Source organism: Abramis brama, assembly GCF_963993115.1.
Source record: "Abramis brama genome assembly, chromosome: 22".
In the NCBI taxonomy this organism is placed as follows: domain Eukaryota; kingdom Metazoa; phylum Chordata; class Actinopteri; order Cypriniformes; family Leuciscidae; genus Abramis; species Abramis brama.
The window spans coordinates 26,435,918-26,455,393 of NC_139984.1; the positions used below are offsets into that span (position 1 = coordinate 26,435,918).

The 19,476-nt window shown below is 37.5% G+C and overlaps 2 protein-coding genes across 3 annotated transcripts; one reads left to right on the forward strand and one right to left on the reverse strand.

The window, feature by feature from the left end:
- Nucleotides 1-2,343, forward strand: LOC311073637 (uracil nucleotide/cysteinyl leukotriene receptor-like). 2 transcript variants are annotated; one of them, XM_084099541.1, is made up of 2 exons: nucleotides 1-129; nucleotides 774-2,343. In XM_084099541.1, exon 2 carries the CDS (start codon nucleotides 979-981, stop codon nucleotides 1,891-1,893), a length of 915 nt encoding a protein of 304 aa, XP_083955667.1. In that variant the 5' UTR covers nucleotides 1-129; nucleotides 774-978; the 3' UTR covers nucleotides 1,894-2,343. The 2 variants fall into 2 exon arrangements, with proteins under 2 accessions (XP_083955667.1, XP_083955668.1); XM_084099542.1 differs by having other exon boundaries at nucleotides 6-129; nucleotides 905-2,343.
- A 21-nt stretch (nucleotides 2,344-2,364) lies between these two features.
- LOC311073638 (integrator complex subunit 11-like) lies at nucleotides 2,365-14,705 on the reverse strand. The gene is made up of 7 exons (XM_084099543.1): nucleotides 14,652-14,705; nucleotides 13,739-13,798; nucleotides 8,641-8,751; nucleotides 8,430-8,491; nucleotides 8,156-8,298; nucleotides 6,928-7,057; nucleotides 2,365-2,482 (listed from the first exon to the last, which is right to left on the reverse strand). Exons 2-7 carry the CDS (start codon nucleotides 13,743-13,745, stop codon nucleotides 2,426-2,428), a joined length of 510 nt encoding a protein of 169 aa, XP_083955669.1. The 5' UTR covers nucleotides 13,746-13,798; nucleotides 14,652-14,705; the 3' UTR covers nucleotides 2,365-2,425.
- Nucleotides 14,706-19,476: the final 4,771 nt, after the last annotated feature.

A 19,476-nucleotide genomic window follows, 5' to 3' on the forward strand; every position in this document is an offset into this window, starting at 1 on the left:
ATTTCAGAGTAAGTTTCCACCAGCGACAGAGCAACAGCTTTCACACACTTCACTTGATATAAAAACAATGTGCTTTTCTCTGTAATTCAAAGTCTTCTTCAAGGATTCAAGATAACTCCTTCAAGTCTTGTAAGTACATGTCAAAAGATTATTTTTTTGTGTGTGGTATATGCCTATTTGCATTTCTGCCTAATTTTTACATTTTTACATTTTATAAATTAGCATAAAAATTTGAGTGAAAAGTTGAATTGAGAAACGAACATGGATTTAAGAACGGAATTTCTTTTAAAGTTAAATATCCCATGTTTAGTGCAAGTTAATCTCAATCAACAGCACTTGCATCATAATGTTGGTTACCTCAAAATGTTAACCTCTTAAAAAGTGAGTCACTTCACGTTACTGGAAATCAAAAGTATAGCCACAAAACGTGAACAATATGTGTGTTAAGATAATAATAGCAGCACTTAAACAGAAATGAAGTAAGTTTAGACTGGGCTTAAAGTTAGTCATCTAAATTTTTCTTCAAGACTGGTCCTAACTTTTTAATGTCAGTAACATGAAAAGATAGATCAGTCTAATTTGAAATGGAAAAGTACAACTCGTGCCCCTTGGTTTTCTGCTAGTTATTCAAACTAGCTCTTAAGACACAGTTTTAACACAGTGGTTAAGTTTATGCAATTGGCCCCGATGTTCTTCTAGATGTTTCAAAGAGCTTCAGTAAGTCAAGTGATCAATGCCACTAATTTACTTTTTCAATTTCTTTTTCACAACAGAAAGAGAACAAAAACAACAAAAAGAGACTTTTAGAGAACAAAAAGAGACTTTTACCTCCATCCTGATGGGGAAATGAAAATCAGACTAGTTCCCAAAACAATGAACAGTAATTCATTTATTTCAATTCTAGGAAGTCATATAAAGAGTTGATGTGAGCAAATCTCTAAAATCCAACAACCTTATTAACCCAAGGAACACGACATCATGGAAGACGACACCTTAAAGTTTTTGCCTTTCCAGCGCTACCTCTTCACACCGGTGTACAGCCTGGTCTTGTTTTTTGGACTGATAGGAAATGTCGGAGCTTTGTACTACTTCATATTTAAAATCAAACAGAAATCTCCATCAAACATATACATCATTAACCTGGCGGTGGCCGACACGCTTTTCATTTTCGCCTTGCCGTTTCGCATCCACTACCATCTGAACGACAGCAAATGGATATTTGGCGTTGCCATGTGTCGCATCACCGGCACGGTCTTCTTCGCCAACATCTACATCAGCATCACCTTCATGACCTGCATCTGTGTGGACCGCTACATCGCCACCGTCCACCCTCACACCTACCTGAGGCTCCGCAACACGAGTCTCCCAGCACTGGTGAGCGCCGCCGTGTGGTTGGTCTCTGGGTCGGCCATTATGGCCTTCATGCTAACGTGTCCATTGTCATCTAAAGAGAACATGTGCTTTGAGAACTTCACTTCAAAAGACTGGGACGACTTGGCACCCTACAGCATATGCAGTCTCATTTTTGGGTCCCTTGTGCCTTCTGTGGTTATCCTGGTGTGTTACCCCATCGTGGCCCGCCGCATCGCCCGGATCAACAACTCCACGGCCCGCGGGGCACGGAGGGTCATCTACGCCATCCTGGCCATCACTGTTCTGTGTTTCCTGCCTTATCATGTCATGCATCTAGTGTATCTCCTGTCCCGCTTGAGACAGGACGAACATGATGACTTGATGTACATCCTCCGTAGGGTGACCATGGCTCTGGTCAGTCTAAACAGCCTCCTGGACCCGATATTGTACTACTTTGCCACCGGACACTACAAGTGGAGGTTCAAAAGACTGAGGCTGAATAAGAAAAAGGGCGTTTATTCCATTTCCAAGGGTTTTTAAGCTTCTGAAGGCTTTATTCTGACTGAGGCTATTTGTTTTAAGTGCCGTCTACCATGTAAGATTGAACAGAGGCAAGACAAGGTGACTCCTATGTGACTTGATGTAACTGGAGTCAGGTTTTGTACTGATGCAATGCAAAAACAAACAAGAATGACTGCATTTTTATTACATAACAGCAAAATAACTCATTAATGGCTAATATTTGGCCATTTTTAAATGATCTCGCCATCGAGGCTGATCCCTAGTTGAGTCAGTGGTTTATGCGATTTTAGCGTTTAGTAATATTTTGTGTAAATATCTGCATGTCTCATTTCATTTCATTGAACTATTGCAAATATAAGTAGATGTACATATCTATATCACCACTGGAACAGCACATACCAGTTTCCCCCGAAAGAAAAGACTGTATTTTTGTTTCAAATTCAAGAAATAAATATATTTTTTCACAAATGACAGTCTTCTGAATTTCACTTAAAAAAAATTCTTTATTATTATTTTCAAACAAAGACAAACGTCAAATCAGTATCACCATTCAGGAAGGCAGACCTTTCTTCAACAGCGTAGACAAGAAACTGCCCAATTCTTCATCCTGAGGAAGACAAAGATAGTTTTAAACACTATGACAAACAGGTTAAAATTTCAAAACTTAACATGTAAAATCTAAATAACTCCATCAAAAAATATTATTGTATGAATAACAGTATATAAATTAGAATAAGAGATAAGTTATTCAATAACTTAGTATGGTATATTACTATTATTGCTTTCAAATCGATTAATCGCATCTAACATAAAAGTTTGTGAATATATGCATGTGTGTGTGTGTGTGTGTTTGTGTGTGTGTGTGTATATGTAAGGGATAATGTAGAGTGAGGCGGTTGTTATAGCGAATACAACCCCGGCGCAAAGCGGAGCCATTATTACATGGCTACCTACCAAATAAATCAATAATTTGACACAAAATATTGATTTAAAAAGGAGTTCATCTATCTATAAATTACAGAAACGTCTGTCTGTCTGTGTGTCTGTGTCTGTCTGTCTGTGTGTGTGTATGTCTGTTAACCACATATCTCTCAAACCGTTAGTCCGATGGATTTCAAACTCGACAGGTGTCTCGCTACGGGCATGAGTAAGTGCAGTGCCAAGTTTGACGTTGTTTGGATGAGAAATGCTAAAGATATGGTTAAATATATCATTTTTATGCGTCCATAGCAACGCTCTGTTTTTCATGGCAACGGTGTGTACATAGACTGTAGACTGTAATACTTAGCAGCGGTCTGTTATCAAGAACTAACAGACCGTATTCTACATTGGAATTCAGCCAAGCAGTGGCGTAACGAGCCAACACCGGGCCCTTAAGCAGGATTATCAAAGCGGCCCCCCTACTACAACACGTGATAACGCTACGCGCACCAAAAAAAAAACTGCTGGTGACGGCGCACCATAATAACACATTGTTACTGTTACTGTCACTGCTATACATAGGCCTATGTCCAAATACATAAAAAAAGATGCTCACTTACATTATAGCTGCATTTTCCGGGCTTTCCTCTGTGCGAAGTTGTCGATCATATCATTAAGATCCAGATAGCGCGCACGGGCATTCTCAATCGCTTCAGGTGCTTTACTCGCTTCACTATCTTGCTCCATCTCAATCTCGATCTCCCCCTGTGTCATCTTTTTAAAGAAGCTTACTATTATTGGTAATTTATTAATTAATTTATCAAATTCCTCTTTTCGTTTGCGCTTTTGAAAGCCACTTTTGTGTTTAAAATTTGACGACTCCATATCTGTCTCAAGTTCAACGTTTTTTACTGTTTTGCCCGGGGGCACCCGGGGATTCCCCAGTCCCAATTCGAAACAAATTACACCAAATTCATCATTGTTCGTTTCAAACATTTATTTAATGATCAGTCAAATATGTTGTTGTCAATATTTATTCAAATCAATTCGCAAAAAATTAAAATGCGATCAGACTAAAAGTAGTAAAATGCGATGGGGGACCCGGCTGTCAATCAATATTCCAGTAACGCGGGCGGGCCCCTGATTGGTCCGGGCCCGTAAGCAACCGCTTACCCTGCTTACCGATAGTTACGCCTGTGCAGCCAAGCCATATAATAAATATATACAGTATGCATGTGTGTATATATATATATATATATATATATATATATATATATATATATATATATACACACACACACACCCACGTTTATGTTAGATGCGATTAATGGTGATTTATAATGATTTATGATTTATCGATTTGACAGCACTAATTAATATGTGTTCAAAGCATAGACTGTAGGTTCAAAGGTTTGGGTTTTTTAAAAGAAGTCTCTTGTGCCGCACAAGTTGTGCGCACTAAGAAAATATATTACACTTCATAGCAACCACTTCCTATTTTAATATAGTATACAATGTAATTTATTCCTGTAATGCAAAGCTGAATTTTCAGCTTCATTACTTCAGTCTTCAGTGTCACATGATCCTTCACAAATCATTCTAATATGATGATTTGCTGAGACACATTTCACACTTTTCCCAGGATTCTTAAATGAATAGAAAGATGTTTTAGCATTGCAAATGTCTTTAATGTCACTTTTGATCAATTTAATGCTGAATAAAATCAAATGAATGAAAAAAACAGGTCTGTATAAGCGTTTGTTGCGGTTGGAGGTGTTTCTATAAGACGCAATATATTGGAGAAGGTGAAGTGAACCATGCGAGAAGATGACATCACTTTGACACTTTCTCTCCAGCATTTGTGGCCGTTTCAATCGTGATGAACTACCGCATAATAGATGGTGACATTTATTGTGATAGGTTTGTGTTGTGAGCTGGCGATACCCGGCCCTGAATGCAACCCGTGCTTGTTTGGAAACATAAGGGCAAAAACTTTCCCTCGTGGGCTGCGAGATGCTGTAAATTCCACTAGACCGACTGTATGACCACGCATAGAGGTTATATTATTGCTCACCTTTAAAATTAAGTGGTTAAAGTTGAACACAATATAACCCCTATTAAATTAGGAAGGGCATCAGTGGAGATGATTACCCTTACGGAAAATAAGTTTATTCAAGTGTGCTATTAGTATACTTCTTTTAAACTAAAAAATAAGAAAGTATACTTTCAGTCTACTTTTTATGTACTTCTCAGAAATATACTTCAAATTCCATTCAAGTTGACTTATACTGACAGAAAAGTCTTAAGTTTATTTGGCCTCTACTTGTTGATCGAGATATACTTAAAAGTATAATTAAGTATTCTTGGCTTGTACTTGTGTTTACTATTTTGATTGAGTAGCTTATTAAATACTTTAAAAAAAAAACCCCATAATATTACACACTGTCTTATAAACTAACATGTTCAAGTTTATATAGTAACAAGCTTTCTAGTGGAATAGCTTATAGAGTAAATAAAATAAGCATGGAACTGAACCTGATCTTGTACACAGCGATAATAATTCCCTTACGAAAAATAAGTTTATTCAAGTGTTCTATTAGTATACTTCTTTTCAACTAAAAAGAAGAAAGCATACTTTCAGTCTACATTTTATATACTTCTCAAAAATATACTTTATGTACTTCTCAGAAATATACTTAATTACACTTAAGTGTACTTGACTTATACTGAGAGAAAAGTCCAAGTATATTTGGCCCATATATACTTGTACTCAATCTTTTGATCGAGTTTAATTATTCAAAGTATACTTGGCTTGTAGTTGTGCTAACTCTTTTGATCGAGTAGCCTATTAAATATACTTTTTTATAGTTTTTCATATACAGTCTTATGAAACTTACATTGTTTGAAAATATTGATTAAAATATTGATATAAAACAGATATGTTTCTAATTCTGTGTATCTGAATTTTTGGGTAGGCTAGTCTGGTAGTGTATACATAGGAATTTACTTTAATTCTACTTCACTCTTTCCCCACCATTGACTGAATTTTCCAATTTTCCTATGACACATCTTCTAGTACAGAATCTCTGGATCAAAACACAGGAGAAGAAGAAGCTGAAACAAGTGATAGAAGATTGCTCACTCAAATGTAAAATAATGTGGTCATCAAACATTAAACAACTTGTAAATCAAAACTGCTTAATGTTTCCAAATGAAATGAAGCGTAACCCATGAAGAGAAAATGACTGAAGCTTTGGGGGTGTTGGACTCAATCTACTCCATCTGTGTTTGATCACGTTTCTGAATCTGATCAAGGCGTAGTCTTTGACAAAAAATAGATTTTCTCATCTTTTTTGTTTAAAATGTTGACTTTATTTATGAAACTTACCAACATTCAAGTGTTCATAAAAAAGGATGCATGAAGCTAATAAAATGTTTTTAAAATTAAAGTACAGTTAATGGTATTTTTCAAGTATAAATATAAAAATAACATTTGAACATAGTAGTATAGGCCTACTGCAAGTGCAAAAAATATATATAAATAGTAAACTATAAGTATAATAGTTCACTTAAAGAAAATTTGCAGTATAAAACTACTAAACTAGTAGTTTACTGAGAGTACACTAAAAGAAAACTTGCAAGTATACTTGCAGTATAAAACTACTAGTAGTTTACTGAGAGTACACTAAAAGAGCAAAAATAATATATAAATGGTAAACTATAAGTATGATGTTAAGTTCACTTAAAGAAAACTTGTAGTATAAAACTACTAGACTAGTAGTTTACTGAGAGTATACTTCAAAGTTGCTACAAGTATTAAAATAGTAAACTACTAGTATACCCATAAGTTCACTTGCAGTACAAATGAGAAACGTAATTATGAACTAGTTGTGCACTTAAAGTTTACTACTGTTACACTTATAGTACACTTAAACATATACTTTTATGTACTAAAAGTGGGCCAATTTAGTCCCAAGCGGTATTAAAATAGTACACTTACAAGTTTACTAGTACATATTGACATTAGTATACTTACTACATAATGTATACTTAAAAATATACTTGAACATTACTTAAGTATACTTCATAAAATGAACTTTAAGTATACTTCTTTTTCGTAAGGGTATTCACCTGATAGCTCCAAGACAGCAGAATGGCTTTGAGGTTGGGCTCCTCGGCCGAGGACGTCACTTTAATAACGATGGATTCCACTATGACGGTGCCATCTGGGACGTGCTGGATGCTGTAACTTTTCAATACACTGAAAGAGATCATGGAAAAAAAGACTTGACGTGTAAATGTCAGCACATGAGGACAAATACTGAACGAGGTTTGTGTATTTCAGTATTTCAAACCTCATTCAGTATTTGTCCACATGCGCTGACATTTACACTGTGGCTAGAGTGGTAACAGCCTTGTTTACTGAGGGCAAGCGTTTGTGTGCAATGACCCTGTACGTGATGAACCAAGCATCAAGACTTACAAAAATAGTAGTAAACTATCTATCTATCTATCTATCTATCTATCTATCTATCTATCTATCTATCTATCTATCTATCTATCTATCTATCTATCTATCTATCTATCTATCTATCTATCTATCTATCTATCTATCATTGGGCATAACTGAAAAAATAACATTGTTTTGTTGCATTTGTGACCAATTTAGCTGCAGTCTGAAGACCCGTTTATATGAATAATTTTTAAATCACGACACAAATGACTCAGTGATGCCCTCTGAAGTAAAAACTTCTTAAGATATCTCACCTAAGCTCTAGGTGCTAAATTCTGAGTGTAACATCCCACACCGACTGTAGACTTGGAAACACATGACCTTCAAGACGGACTTTTCTGAAAGTTTTAAAGTTCTTCATTACAGAATTTACATACCAGTGTTATTTTAGTATTATTTATAGTTTTATTAATATTTTGAAATAGCATTTATTTTTACATTTTCAGTTTACTTTCTAACATTCAAATTTAGTTTAGTTTTTAGTAATTTTTTGTGTTTTGTCATTTTTATTACATTTTTATATTACTATTTACTTAGGTTTTATTTTGATTTTTTTATTTTGATTTAATTTTACTTTTAGATTTAGTTCAGTTGTAGTTTTTATTTATTTCCAGTTAGTAATTTTTTTTAAACTTATTTCACCTTATTTCAAATTTTTGTTTAATTTAATATTTATATTTTACTTTATTTCAATTCACAATAAAAAAAAAGTTTTCATTTTATTTAACAATAATAACCCTGTTGCATATGGGTATAATATGCATAATTACACCCATAGAGGGGGGCATAATTAGCTGCATCAATTTAGCAAAAGGAAATTGTGTGTGTGTGGTATTGTTTGCTGACCTCTTGAGGTGTGTGTAGATTCGGCCGAGTGTGTCGGTGTCACTGTGGGGGTCGTGGAGCTGGACGCGGCAGGTGAAGCGCAGCTGATGTTCACTGAGGCCTAGCTCTTTGAGAGCCTGCTCTGGAGAAACCAGCCGCAGACTCTACACACACACACACACACACACACACACACACACACATATATTCAGAAAACAGGGAATTATTGTCATCCAAAACCTCACATTAGTCAAATAAATGATGAAAACCAACCTAAAGAGCTATGTTGACTTACATTGTCCTTCATTATTAATGTCCCGTGCATTGTGCGAGGTCTTTTAGCATCAGGCAATGTACCTGTGAGAAAGTTTCATATATTTATATTTATATTTATATCCATAGATAGAAAAGCAGAAACTACAAAACCTAACCACAGGACAGAAAAGAAATGATGGTACTGTAAACAGGTCAATAAAGCATTCAGTGGTGTACGTGTCATTGATCACCTCCGAGGGCCATCTCTCTCTTCAGCAGGTTGAGCGAGATGTCCACGGGGACGCTGGGGTTCGTCACTATGGTCGTCGTCTCTCCATTGGCTGGCATATAACAACTGACACCTGCATTGGGTAAAACAAAAGCGTTTTTCTCAGAAGAGAACATCTAAACACTGAAAAGTAAACTATTTAATTGATTGCATGCTTCAACATTGCATTACTCCCTAAAAAAGTAACTAATTGCGTTACTTTTTTTAAAAGTATTGCTTTATATTACTTTTGTGGTTACTTTTTCTCACCTGGGCTGGGCTTGCTTGCTTGTTTTTTATTAACAAAAAAACTAAAGTTCTATTTTTGGCAAATGTAAAGGCCCTTTCTCACCATAAGTAAAATGAATAAGCCATAGTAGGCTGAAGGAAATGCAAATTCACTCCTGTACAGTAGAGGGCGCAAGTCAAACAAACATTTCAGCTGTGCTGCTGTTCTGGAACGCAGAAGAATAAGATGCAGGAGAAGAAAGTTTAAGACTCTTATTCCAGCAATAAAAAATAAAAAAATGAAACACAAATGTGAAGTTAAATTATTTCCTTTTTGCTTATTAGGATGGTCGAACTGGATCATCGAAGGTCAGCTGCAAAAACATTGGTTCATAAAGTGAGATTAAGTACATAAAGTATATTTTTATTTAATTATTGCAGGTTTGCGTAATATTGTGATTTGCATTTCATTTTTTATTTATTTTGAGAAACACTGAATCTGTTTTTGTGCAAGTGAGTAAATGAATGTTTTAGTCTAGAACTACAATAACCATCATGATTACACTAAGCGGTAACCTTCTGGGCCCGTATCCCTAAAGAATTTTTGTGCAAAAAGTGGCTCCTAGCGGCCAAATTCTAAGAAAATTCTCAGAGTCATGACGTTTTCTTAGAATTTCCCCTAAAAGTGACACGAAAATCCCAGTTAATATAAAAGCTATTCCTCAAGATTCCTAGCGCTTAAAAGGGCTCCTAAGGCGAGATCTGCTAAGAGCAGGGAAGAGGACTTTTAGTGGCTTAGGAGTTCAACAAATCTTGCTCCTCAGTCCAGTTCGGCTTGCAATTCCTTTTTTTCTCCATTTTCTGTGTTTGTAGGATATTTGTTAACAAGCCTTCATAAATAGACCAGCCAGCAATCACAGACATTGATAAAAGCTGAGCCGTGTTACCCTCGTTAAGACCACACTGAGTTGTAACGTTGCAATTTCTACTTAAGGACAGCCCCTTGAGATAGGCCATCTTGTTTTCAATGGGGTCCATATGGGAGTGAAAGTACAAAATATGCCAGCTAAGATATTAATATGAGCAAATAAGACACGAATCATTATTTGAACAGGGTGTAATGAGCTTAAGTTTTCACATATTTTAGATTCTAATGTTAGGCTATAACCCCTACAGCTTACTATTCATTTTCCAGATATTTTCTTGAATGTGAAATATTATTTACAATTACAGTCTGCATAAGATTAGAGTGTATAATTATTTTTATTGATTTGAGGGTACATCCTTTGCTCATTATCACCAAAAGTTCATTTTCATCAAACTTGTAGGATCAACCAATCACGGCTTTTGAAATGATGACTCATACCTAGCAACGGGGTCAACCACACCTCCTCACTAAGATAGGATTTTCCATCCATTCCTTGCTCAGAGTTCACTGAAAATGTTCTGGAATCACTTCTAAGCTAAAACTCCTGGCAAGGAATTTTTAGGTTAAGTTAGGAGCTCTCTGAGAGGATTCTCAGAATCTTTAGGGATACGGGCCCTGGTCTCTAACCAACAAGGTGACTAAAACTGCAATTCATCGACTGGCCTCTAGAGACAGGCTCCAAAAGAGAGTCAATCACAAATACCATTCATTTAAAATGGACTGTGGCAAAGTGGAAAACTGTTCTGTGTTCAGACGAATCAAAATTTGAAGTTCTTTTTGGAAAACTGGGATGCCATGTCATCCAGACTAAAGAGGACAAGGACAACCCAAGTTGTTATCAGCGCTCAGTTCAGAAGCCTGCATCTCTGATGGTATGGGGTTGCATGAGTGCGTGTGGCATGGGCAGCTTACACATCTGGAAAGGCACCATCAATGCTGAAAGGTATATCCAAGTTCTAGAACAACGTATGCTCCCATCCAGACGTCGTCTCTTTCAGGCAAGACCTTGCATTTTCCATCATGACAATGCCAGACCATATACTGCATCAATTACAATATCATGGCTGTGTAGAAGAAGGATCCGGGTACTGAAATGGCCAGCCTGCAGTCCAGATCTTTCACCCATAGAAACATTTGGTGCATCATAAACAGGAAGATGCAACAAAGAAGACCTAACACAGTTGAACAACTAGAAGCCTGTATTAGACAAGAATGGGACAACATTCCTATTCCTAAACTTGAGCAACTTGTCTCCTCAGTCCCCAGACGTTTGCAGACTGTTATAAAAAGAAGAGGGGATGCCACACAGTGGTAAACATGGCCTTTTCCCAACTTTTTTGAGATGTGTTGATGCCATGAAATTTAAAATCAACTTATTTTTCCCTTAAAATGATACATTTTCTCAGTTTAAACATGTGATATGTCATCTATGTTGTATTCTGAATAAAATATTGAAATTTGAAACTTCCACATTATTGTATTCTGTTTTTATTCACAATGTGTACAGTGTCCCAACTTTTTCTGATTTGGGGTTGTAGTTTCTAAGTTGAAGACTACAACTTCCTCTTTGGATATTGTTTCCACCAGCGACAGAGCAACAGCTTTCACACACTTCACTTGATATAAAAACAATGTGCTTTTCTCTGTAATTCAAAGTCTTCTTCAGGGATTCAAGATAACTCCTTCAAGTGTTTGTATATTTTGAAAAACATTTAAATTATTATCGATGGTGCATGTGATTAGAATAACGGTTGTGCGGAGGAAACCAAACGTGTAACAAATCTCAAAAATGAAATGGATGCGGTCAGAAGCCTGACAAGTTCATGGCCTGATGTGACAAGCATGTGTTTTATATACAAACACTTTTAAACAGTATTCCACAATCTGAATAAAACATGATCAAGTCTGTATCATAGAAATGCTTAGAAGCAATGGAAATTGGATCCAATCACAGTTTTATTAAACAAGAAACAATTAAACATATAGAACACAGAGATGGGGACAAGTAATAGAAACAGAAGCAACTCAATACATAACAATATCATAGTGTACAATGAACAAATCTTCAGGTTTGCTGTAACATGGCCCTATTCAATACATATTCACACCCATCACCATGATTAAATACTAATCTATCATTTAGCAATGCTCAAAATAAATGAAACTCAACTTTAACAGCTTTGTCTATTGTTGAGAAAACGGTGTGTATGTCGCTCCACTGAAAATATAGACTCATTTTGCAGCATTCTGGTGTGTATGAACGTGACCAGAGTCAGACTTAACGCTGCTTTGACACGTATCACACATCTGGTGTGGTGCCATCCCAGTTGAAAAAAGTACCAATTTTATTTTTATTTTTCACTAATACCAATAAAATCTTCTTTTTTTTTTTTTGGTGTAGTAAAACGGCTAGTCTATGGCAGTCAAAAGCAGATAACCACATTCGATGTATAATCTTCGTAAGGTTCCATAGCGTAGAGTTTGACTGTGTGTGTGTCCCCTTGTCAAACACAAATCTTCCTACACGATCATCAGACATCGGAAAGTCTTGTTTCACAATATCTTCATCTTCACGTAGAAACTTTGTCAAACTAATTTTCTGGAGTGGATAGTGAAGGTCATCATCTGTTTAAGCTTGTTAACTGTTCAGTCCTGTTCATCTGTTGCTGTTCTTGTTGGTGTTACACACATCACTCTAGATGTTTTCAGGAGTTTTTGGAGTAGCATTGTAACACTAGAGTCTTAATTACTATCCTAAATCATATTTAAATACCAAATTTAGGAGGCTGGGCTGTAGGTGAGAAACATCCAGGGTTGCAATGCTCTAAGGATGCGACACCTTCATAAAACATCACACTTAGTGAGATTAACCAGTTTTTTTTTTTTTCTTCAAACAAAAGTGATTACAGTAATTTGCTGGTAAATCCTTGTACTCTGATGCACTGTATTTTGTTTTACATCATAGATTGTGAAGGTCTCTGATAGAAAGATGTCTTCACACCTTTGTTTTACGGTGTTTTTAAAAACATTACATAGATGTTTTATTACATTAAATATATAAGAGTTCCTTGTGCTGCATTCTATATCCACCCCAAAATTCATGGGAGCATTGTCTTATTTGAACAAAGAGAAGCCGAGAACACCTAGAGCTCACTAAAATTACAGCAGATTAGAGGAAACAGTTGTTTTTCAAAGTGTTACACACCCACACACACACCCACACACGGTTAACAGTTTCTAAAACAGTTTCAGGAAAAGTGCACACAAAACCAAAGTATCATAAAAATACAATAAAAAAAAAAATGTCTCCAAACTGTTACATGCTACAATTAAACTTTGAAGCAATGGAACTTTGGAAGAATGAAACGCATCACAATGAAAACGTTGTGCCTTGTGTGAACTTTGAGGCCAAGAACACTAGCACTGTTAAACATGCGTGACAATAACTGTTCCAATTCAACTCTGATGTGATTGAGCTTGTTTCACATATAACTGTAAATTATCACAGTAATAAACAGTTCACTTGCATTTGCTAGCTAACTATTGAAATTTATGATATACTAAAATATTTTGGTACTATGCTGATGTGAACAAAAACTGCATGTTTTCATTAAAAAAAAAAGAGAAAAAAAAGGAGAACAAAATATTAAGACATAAAACACACCGTCTGTTTTTTGGATCAAACCTAAAAGACAGACGCCTAAAACACTGGTGTCAAAGTATTGGCATGGACAGAAACATTGCACCTTTCACTTAAAATTACTACTTATCAACTGTAGTTCGTTTACTTAACAGTTGTTTAGAGACAAACACAAAAGAACTGTGTATCTATGACTGTTCGGTGAAGTGCAGTTTTAAGTGTAATAGTTTGAAAAGTTTGAAGTGTAATGGTTGAATAGGTAACAAAATAAACGGCATAACTCACTTTTCATGTTGGGTCGTTGTGTCTTGCGATCCCACAGCGTAGATAGACCAGAAAGATGTCCTAAAAGAAATTTCATTTGTTTAGTCTCAAGCAGTGTCATGTAGAAGGACTGACATTTAATTCTCAAAATGCGGTATTTGTTCATGTTTTCATTATTCCTATGAACATGTTTGACCACGCTCAGAGAGTCTTTACAAACTACAAAACAAAGAAACTAAATGTAACGCGGATCATCGATTAGTGGAAAAATATCATTTTACATACTGTATCGAAACTTTCACAATAGACCAGGAGAGAGGATTTCTGTATTCTTTATGGCTAATTTTCTCTTTTCCTATAAGCCTTACAATCTTTCGTAATAAATTGACCTCTTGAATTTACTTTTGTGCACAAATAAACCTTGGGCTGTTACAGTCAAGACCACCTTTGTCGAGTCCAAGACAAGGACTCGAGTACTACAGCCCTACATAAACCCTGTATAACGATTATGTTGCAGAAGAGCAAAAATTACAAAGACTTTTAGCACATATATTACCTTTATTTGAGTCAAAGAAGATGGTGATAACAACTGAAAACAAACTATAATCTTTAACGTTAAGCGGGACGTTGAAATAAACAATTCTGCGGACATTAACTTAATATAATATTAAGTATAATGTAATATAATATGAAATACTGGTTTGTCAAAAAGAGAAAGTTCAGTCATATATTTAAAAAGCCTCTTAAATGAAAGGCCTGCGTTTATCACACAAGTTTTCCCATGTGTGGAATAGCATGAACTTACATCGGTTTGTCTTTGCCTAAAACAAAAACACAGACCAACAAACAAAGAAAATGTGAACAGTGTCATCTCAACAAGATGACTAAATCTAGTGGTGTAATAAAGTGGTGTCATTTGTAAAACCATACTTACAAATGTGTAACAATACTGACGCTTTTGACATTTCGTCTACATCGAACGCACATGGCACCCTTTAGCGTCAATATGAGACGCACAGAGCTTTGTTAGGTTATGGGTAGGTTTAGGTCTGGTGTAGGGTTAGGGTTAGACCGCTAGGAGGCGCCTTCTGGCCCATTTCTATCTGCGTCTCATATTGACGCTAAAGGGTGCCATGTGCGTTCGATGTAGACGAAATGTCAAAAGCGTCAATATATGACGCCCTAGGATGAGAACGGGCTGAACAAACTTACAAATTGCTCATCATTTGAGTTATCTATATTCTGTATGCATCATAACATTTTTTTGTATGGCCTAACTTATTTTCTTAGTGATTTGGGGTCTTAATTTTACATGGTGATTTCTGCACACGTCATTTTTTTTTTTATCTGCAGGTTTTACCAGAGTGTGGCACTTTGTTTACCAGCCTCAAACGTTAATGAATGTGCAGCTCTCAGTGCAATAGTCAGATGTGATTCAGTTGTAACAGATTAAGTGTAAAACAGAATAACTTACTTTTCGTAGGCCTACTGATGCTTCATGTGATCCCACATCATAGATAGCTGTAAAGTTGCACTAAAAAATATCAACTTAGTCAAACACTCTCAAGCAGAAAGACTTTCACTTAAATTCTTAATTTGCATTTATTCCTATAAACACCGAATGTTGACAGTTCTCAAAGAAGAGTCCAACAAACAAAATAGTGCTATCTGAATAAGATGGATACTAGTGGAGTGATAAAACAACACTTACAAGACAAAATGAACAAACTTTCACAATTGCTCACGAACGGATTTTGTGTATTTATTAGGGGTTCAAGCATGAAATGCTGAAACCCTATTGTAATTGTAAGGATTCGTAAAACGCATCGTGCAGGACAAACCGTAAGGCCTAGAGACTTGAAACCTGGCCAGATGGTAGGCCTCAATTTGGGGACAACCTATCAGAGTATGACCCCGATTGGCCCATAGGTGGCGCTACAGCAACCAAAAGTTCAAAATCGCTCATAACTCTTAGACCGTTTGTCCCAGAATCAAGTGTCTTATATCGTTGGAATCCTTGGCTCAAGGCGGACAAAATGGCTATCTCCGATTTGGATGTAGGCAGGGAAAAATTTCTGCTATGTCGAATTTTGTCCAAAACCTACTTTTGCGAACTAGTCCCTGGTTTTTCGCCCGATCGGAACCAAACCAGTCTAGGACAATTCTCTGGACTCTCTAGATCAATAATTATCGAAAAAAAGTTGAACTTTGGCATTTGGGTGGCTGTAACAGGGTCATTTAGAAAAGGGGCGTGGCAAAATACACTCAAAAGCCTATAAATCCCAAATGAAAACTCAGAACTTCACCAAAATTGATGAGCACATGTGTCCGAACATGGTGAGGAAGCATGCAGAGTTTCATGGAGATCGGACCATAGGTGGCGCTATAACTGGCAAAAAGCCTTCATTCTTATTAGGGGTTCAAGCATGAAATGCTGAAACCCTATTGTAATTGTAAGGATTCGTAAAACGCATCGTGCAGGACAAACCGTAAGGCCTAGAGACTTGAAACCTGGCCAGATGGTAGGCCTCAATTTGGGGACAACCTATCAGAGTATGACCCCGATTGGCCCATAGGTGGCGCTACAGCAACCAAAAGTTCAAAATCGCTCATAACTCTTAGACCGTTTGTCCCAGAATCAAGTGTCTTATATCGTTGGAATCCTTGGCTCAAGGCGGACAAAATGGCTATCTCCGATTTGGATGTAGGCAGGGAAAAATTTCTGCTATGTCGAATTTTGTCCAAAACCTACTTTTGCGAACTAGTCCCTGGTTTTTCGCCCGATCGGAACCAAACCAGTCTAGGACAATTCTCTGGACTCTCTAGATCAATAATTATCGAAAAAAAGTTGAACTTTGGCATTTGGGTGGCTGTAACAGGGTCATTTAGAAAAGGGGCGTGGCAAAATACACTCAAAAGCCTATAAATCCCAAATGAAAACTCAGAACTTCACCAAAATTGATGAGCACATGTGTCCGAACATGGTGAGGAAGCATGCAGAGTTTCATGGAGATCGGACCATAGGTGGCGCTATAACTGGCAAAAAGCCTTCATTCTTATTAGGGGTTCAAGCATGAAATGCTGAAACCCTATTGTAATTGTAAGGATTCGTAAAACGCATCGTGCAGGACAAACCGTAAGGCCTAGAGACTTGAAACCTGGCCAGATGGTAGGCCTCAATTTGGGGACAACCTATCAGAGTATGACCCCGATTGGCCCATAGGTGGCGCTACAGCAACCAAAAGTTCAAAATCGCTCATAACTCTTAGACCGTTTGTCCCAGAATCAAGTGTCTTATATCGTTGGAATCCTTGGCTCAAGGCGGACAAAATGGCTATCTCCGATTTGGATGTAGGCAGGGAAAAATTTCTGCTATGTCGAATTTTGTCCAAAACCTACTTTTGCGAACTAGTCCCTGGTTTTTCGCCCGATCGGAACCAAACCAGTCTAGGACAATTCTCTGGACTCTCTAGATCAATAATTATCGAAAAAAAGTTGAACTTTGGCATTTGGGTGGCTGTAACAGGGTCATTTAGAAAAGGGGCGTGGCAAAATACACTCAAAAGCCTATAAATCCCAAATGAAAACTCAGAACTTCACCAAAATTGATGAGCACATGTGTCCGAACATGGTGAGGAAGCATGCAGAGTTTCATGGAGATCGGACCATAGGTGGCGCTATAACTGGCAAAAAGCCTTCATTCTTATTAGGGGTTCAAGCATGAAATGCTGAAACCCTATTGTAATTGTAAGGATTCGTAAAACGCATCGTGCAGGACAAACCGTAAGGCCTAGAGACTTGAAACCTGGCCAGATGGTAGGCCTCAATTTGGGGACAACCTATCAGAGTATGACCCCGATTGGCCCATAGGTGGCGCTACAGCAACCAAAAGTTCAAAATCGCTCATAACTCTTAGACCGTTTGTCCCAGAATCAAGTGTCTTATATCGTTGGAATCCTTGGCTCAAGGCGGACAAAATGGCTATCTCCGATTTGGATGTAGGCAGGGAAAAATTTCTGCTATGTCGAATTTTGTCCAAAACCTACTTTTGCGAACTAGTCCCTGGTTTTTCGCCCGATCGGAACCAAACCAGTCTAGGACAATTCTCTGGACTCTCTAGATCAATAATTATCGAAAAAAAGTTGAACTTTGGCATTTGGGTGGCTGTAACAGGGTCATTTAGAAAAGGGGCGTGGCAAAATACACTCAAAAGCCTATAAATCCCAAATGAAAACTCAGAACTTCACCAAAATTGATGAGCACATGTGTCCGAACATGGTGAGGAAGCATGCAGAGTTTCATGGAGATCGGACCATAGGTGGCGCTATAACTGGCAAAAAGCCTTCATTCTTATTAGGGGTTCAAGCATGAAATGCTGAAACCCTATTGTAATTGTAAGGATTCGTAAAACGCATCGTGCAGGACAAACCGTAAGGCCTAGAGACTTGAAACCTGGCCAGATGGTAGGCCTCAATTTGGGGACAACCTATCAGAGTATGACCCCGATTGGCCCATAGGTGGCGCTACAGCAACCAAAAGTTCAAAATCGCTCATAACTCTTAGACCGTTTGTCCCAGAATCAAGTGTCTTATATCGTTGGAATCCTTGGCTCAAGGCGGACAAAATGGCTATCTCCGATTTGGATGTAGGCAGGGAAAAATTTCTGCTATGTCGAATTTTGTCCAAAACCTACTTTTGCGAACTAGTCCCTGGTTTTTCGCCCGATCGGAACCAAACCAGTCTAGGACAATTCTCTGGACTCTCTAGATCAATAATTATCGAAAAAAAGTTGAACTTTGGCATTTGGGTGGCTGTAACAGGGTCATTTAGAAAAGGGGCGTGGCAAAATACACTCAAAAGCCTATAAATCCCAAATGAAAACTCAGAACTTCACCAAAATTGATGAGCACATGTGTCCGAACATGGTGAGGAAGCATGCAGAGTTTCATGGAGATCGGACCATAGGTGGCGCTATAACTGGCAAAAAGCCTTCATTCTTATTAGGGGTTCAAGCATGAAATGCTGAAACCCTATTGTAATTGTAAGGATTCGTAAAACGCATCGTGCAGGACAAACCGTAAGGCCTAGAGACTTGAAACCTGGCCAGATGGTAGGCCTCAATTTGGGGACAACCTATCAGAGTATGACCCCGATTGGCCCATAGGTGGCGCTACAGCAACCAAAAGTTCAAAATCGCTCATAACTCTTAGACCGTTTGTCCCAGAATCAAGTGTCTTATATCGTTGGAATCCTTGGCTCAAGGCGGACAAAATGGCTATCTCCGATTTGGATGTAGGCAGGGAAAAATTTCTGCTATGTCGAATTTTGTCCAAAACCTACTTTTGCGAACTAGTCCCTGGTTTTTCGCCCGATCGGAACCAAACCAGTCTAGGACAATTCTCTGGACTCTCTAGATCAATAATTATCGAAAAAAAGTTGAACTTTGGCATTTGGGTGGCTGTAACAGGGTCATTTAGAAAAGGGGCGTGGCAAAATACACTCAAAAGCCTATAAATCCCAAATGAAAACTCAGAACTTCACCAAAATTGATGAGCACATGTGTCCGAACATGGTGAGGAAGCATGCAGAGTTTCATGGAGATCGGACCATAGGTGGCGCTATAACTGGCAAAAAGCCTTCATTCTTATTAGGGGTTCAAGCATGAAATGCTGAAACCCTATTGTAATTGTAAGGATTCGTAAAACGCATCGTGCAGGACAAACCGTAAGGCCTAGAGACTTGAAACCTGGCCAGATGGT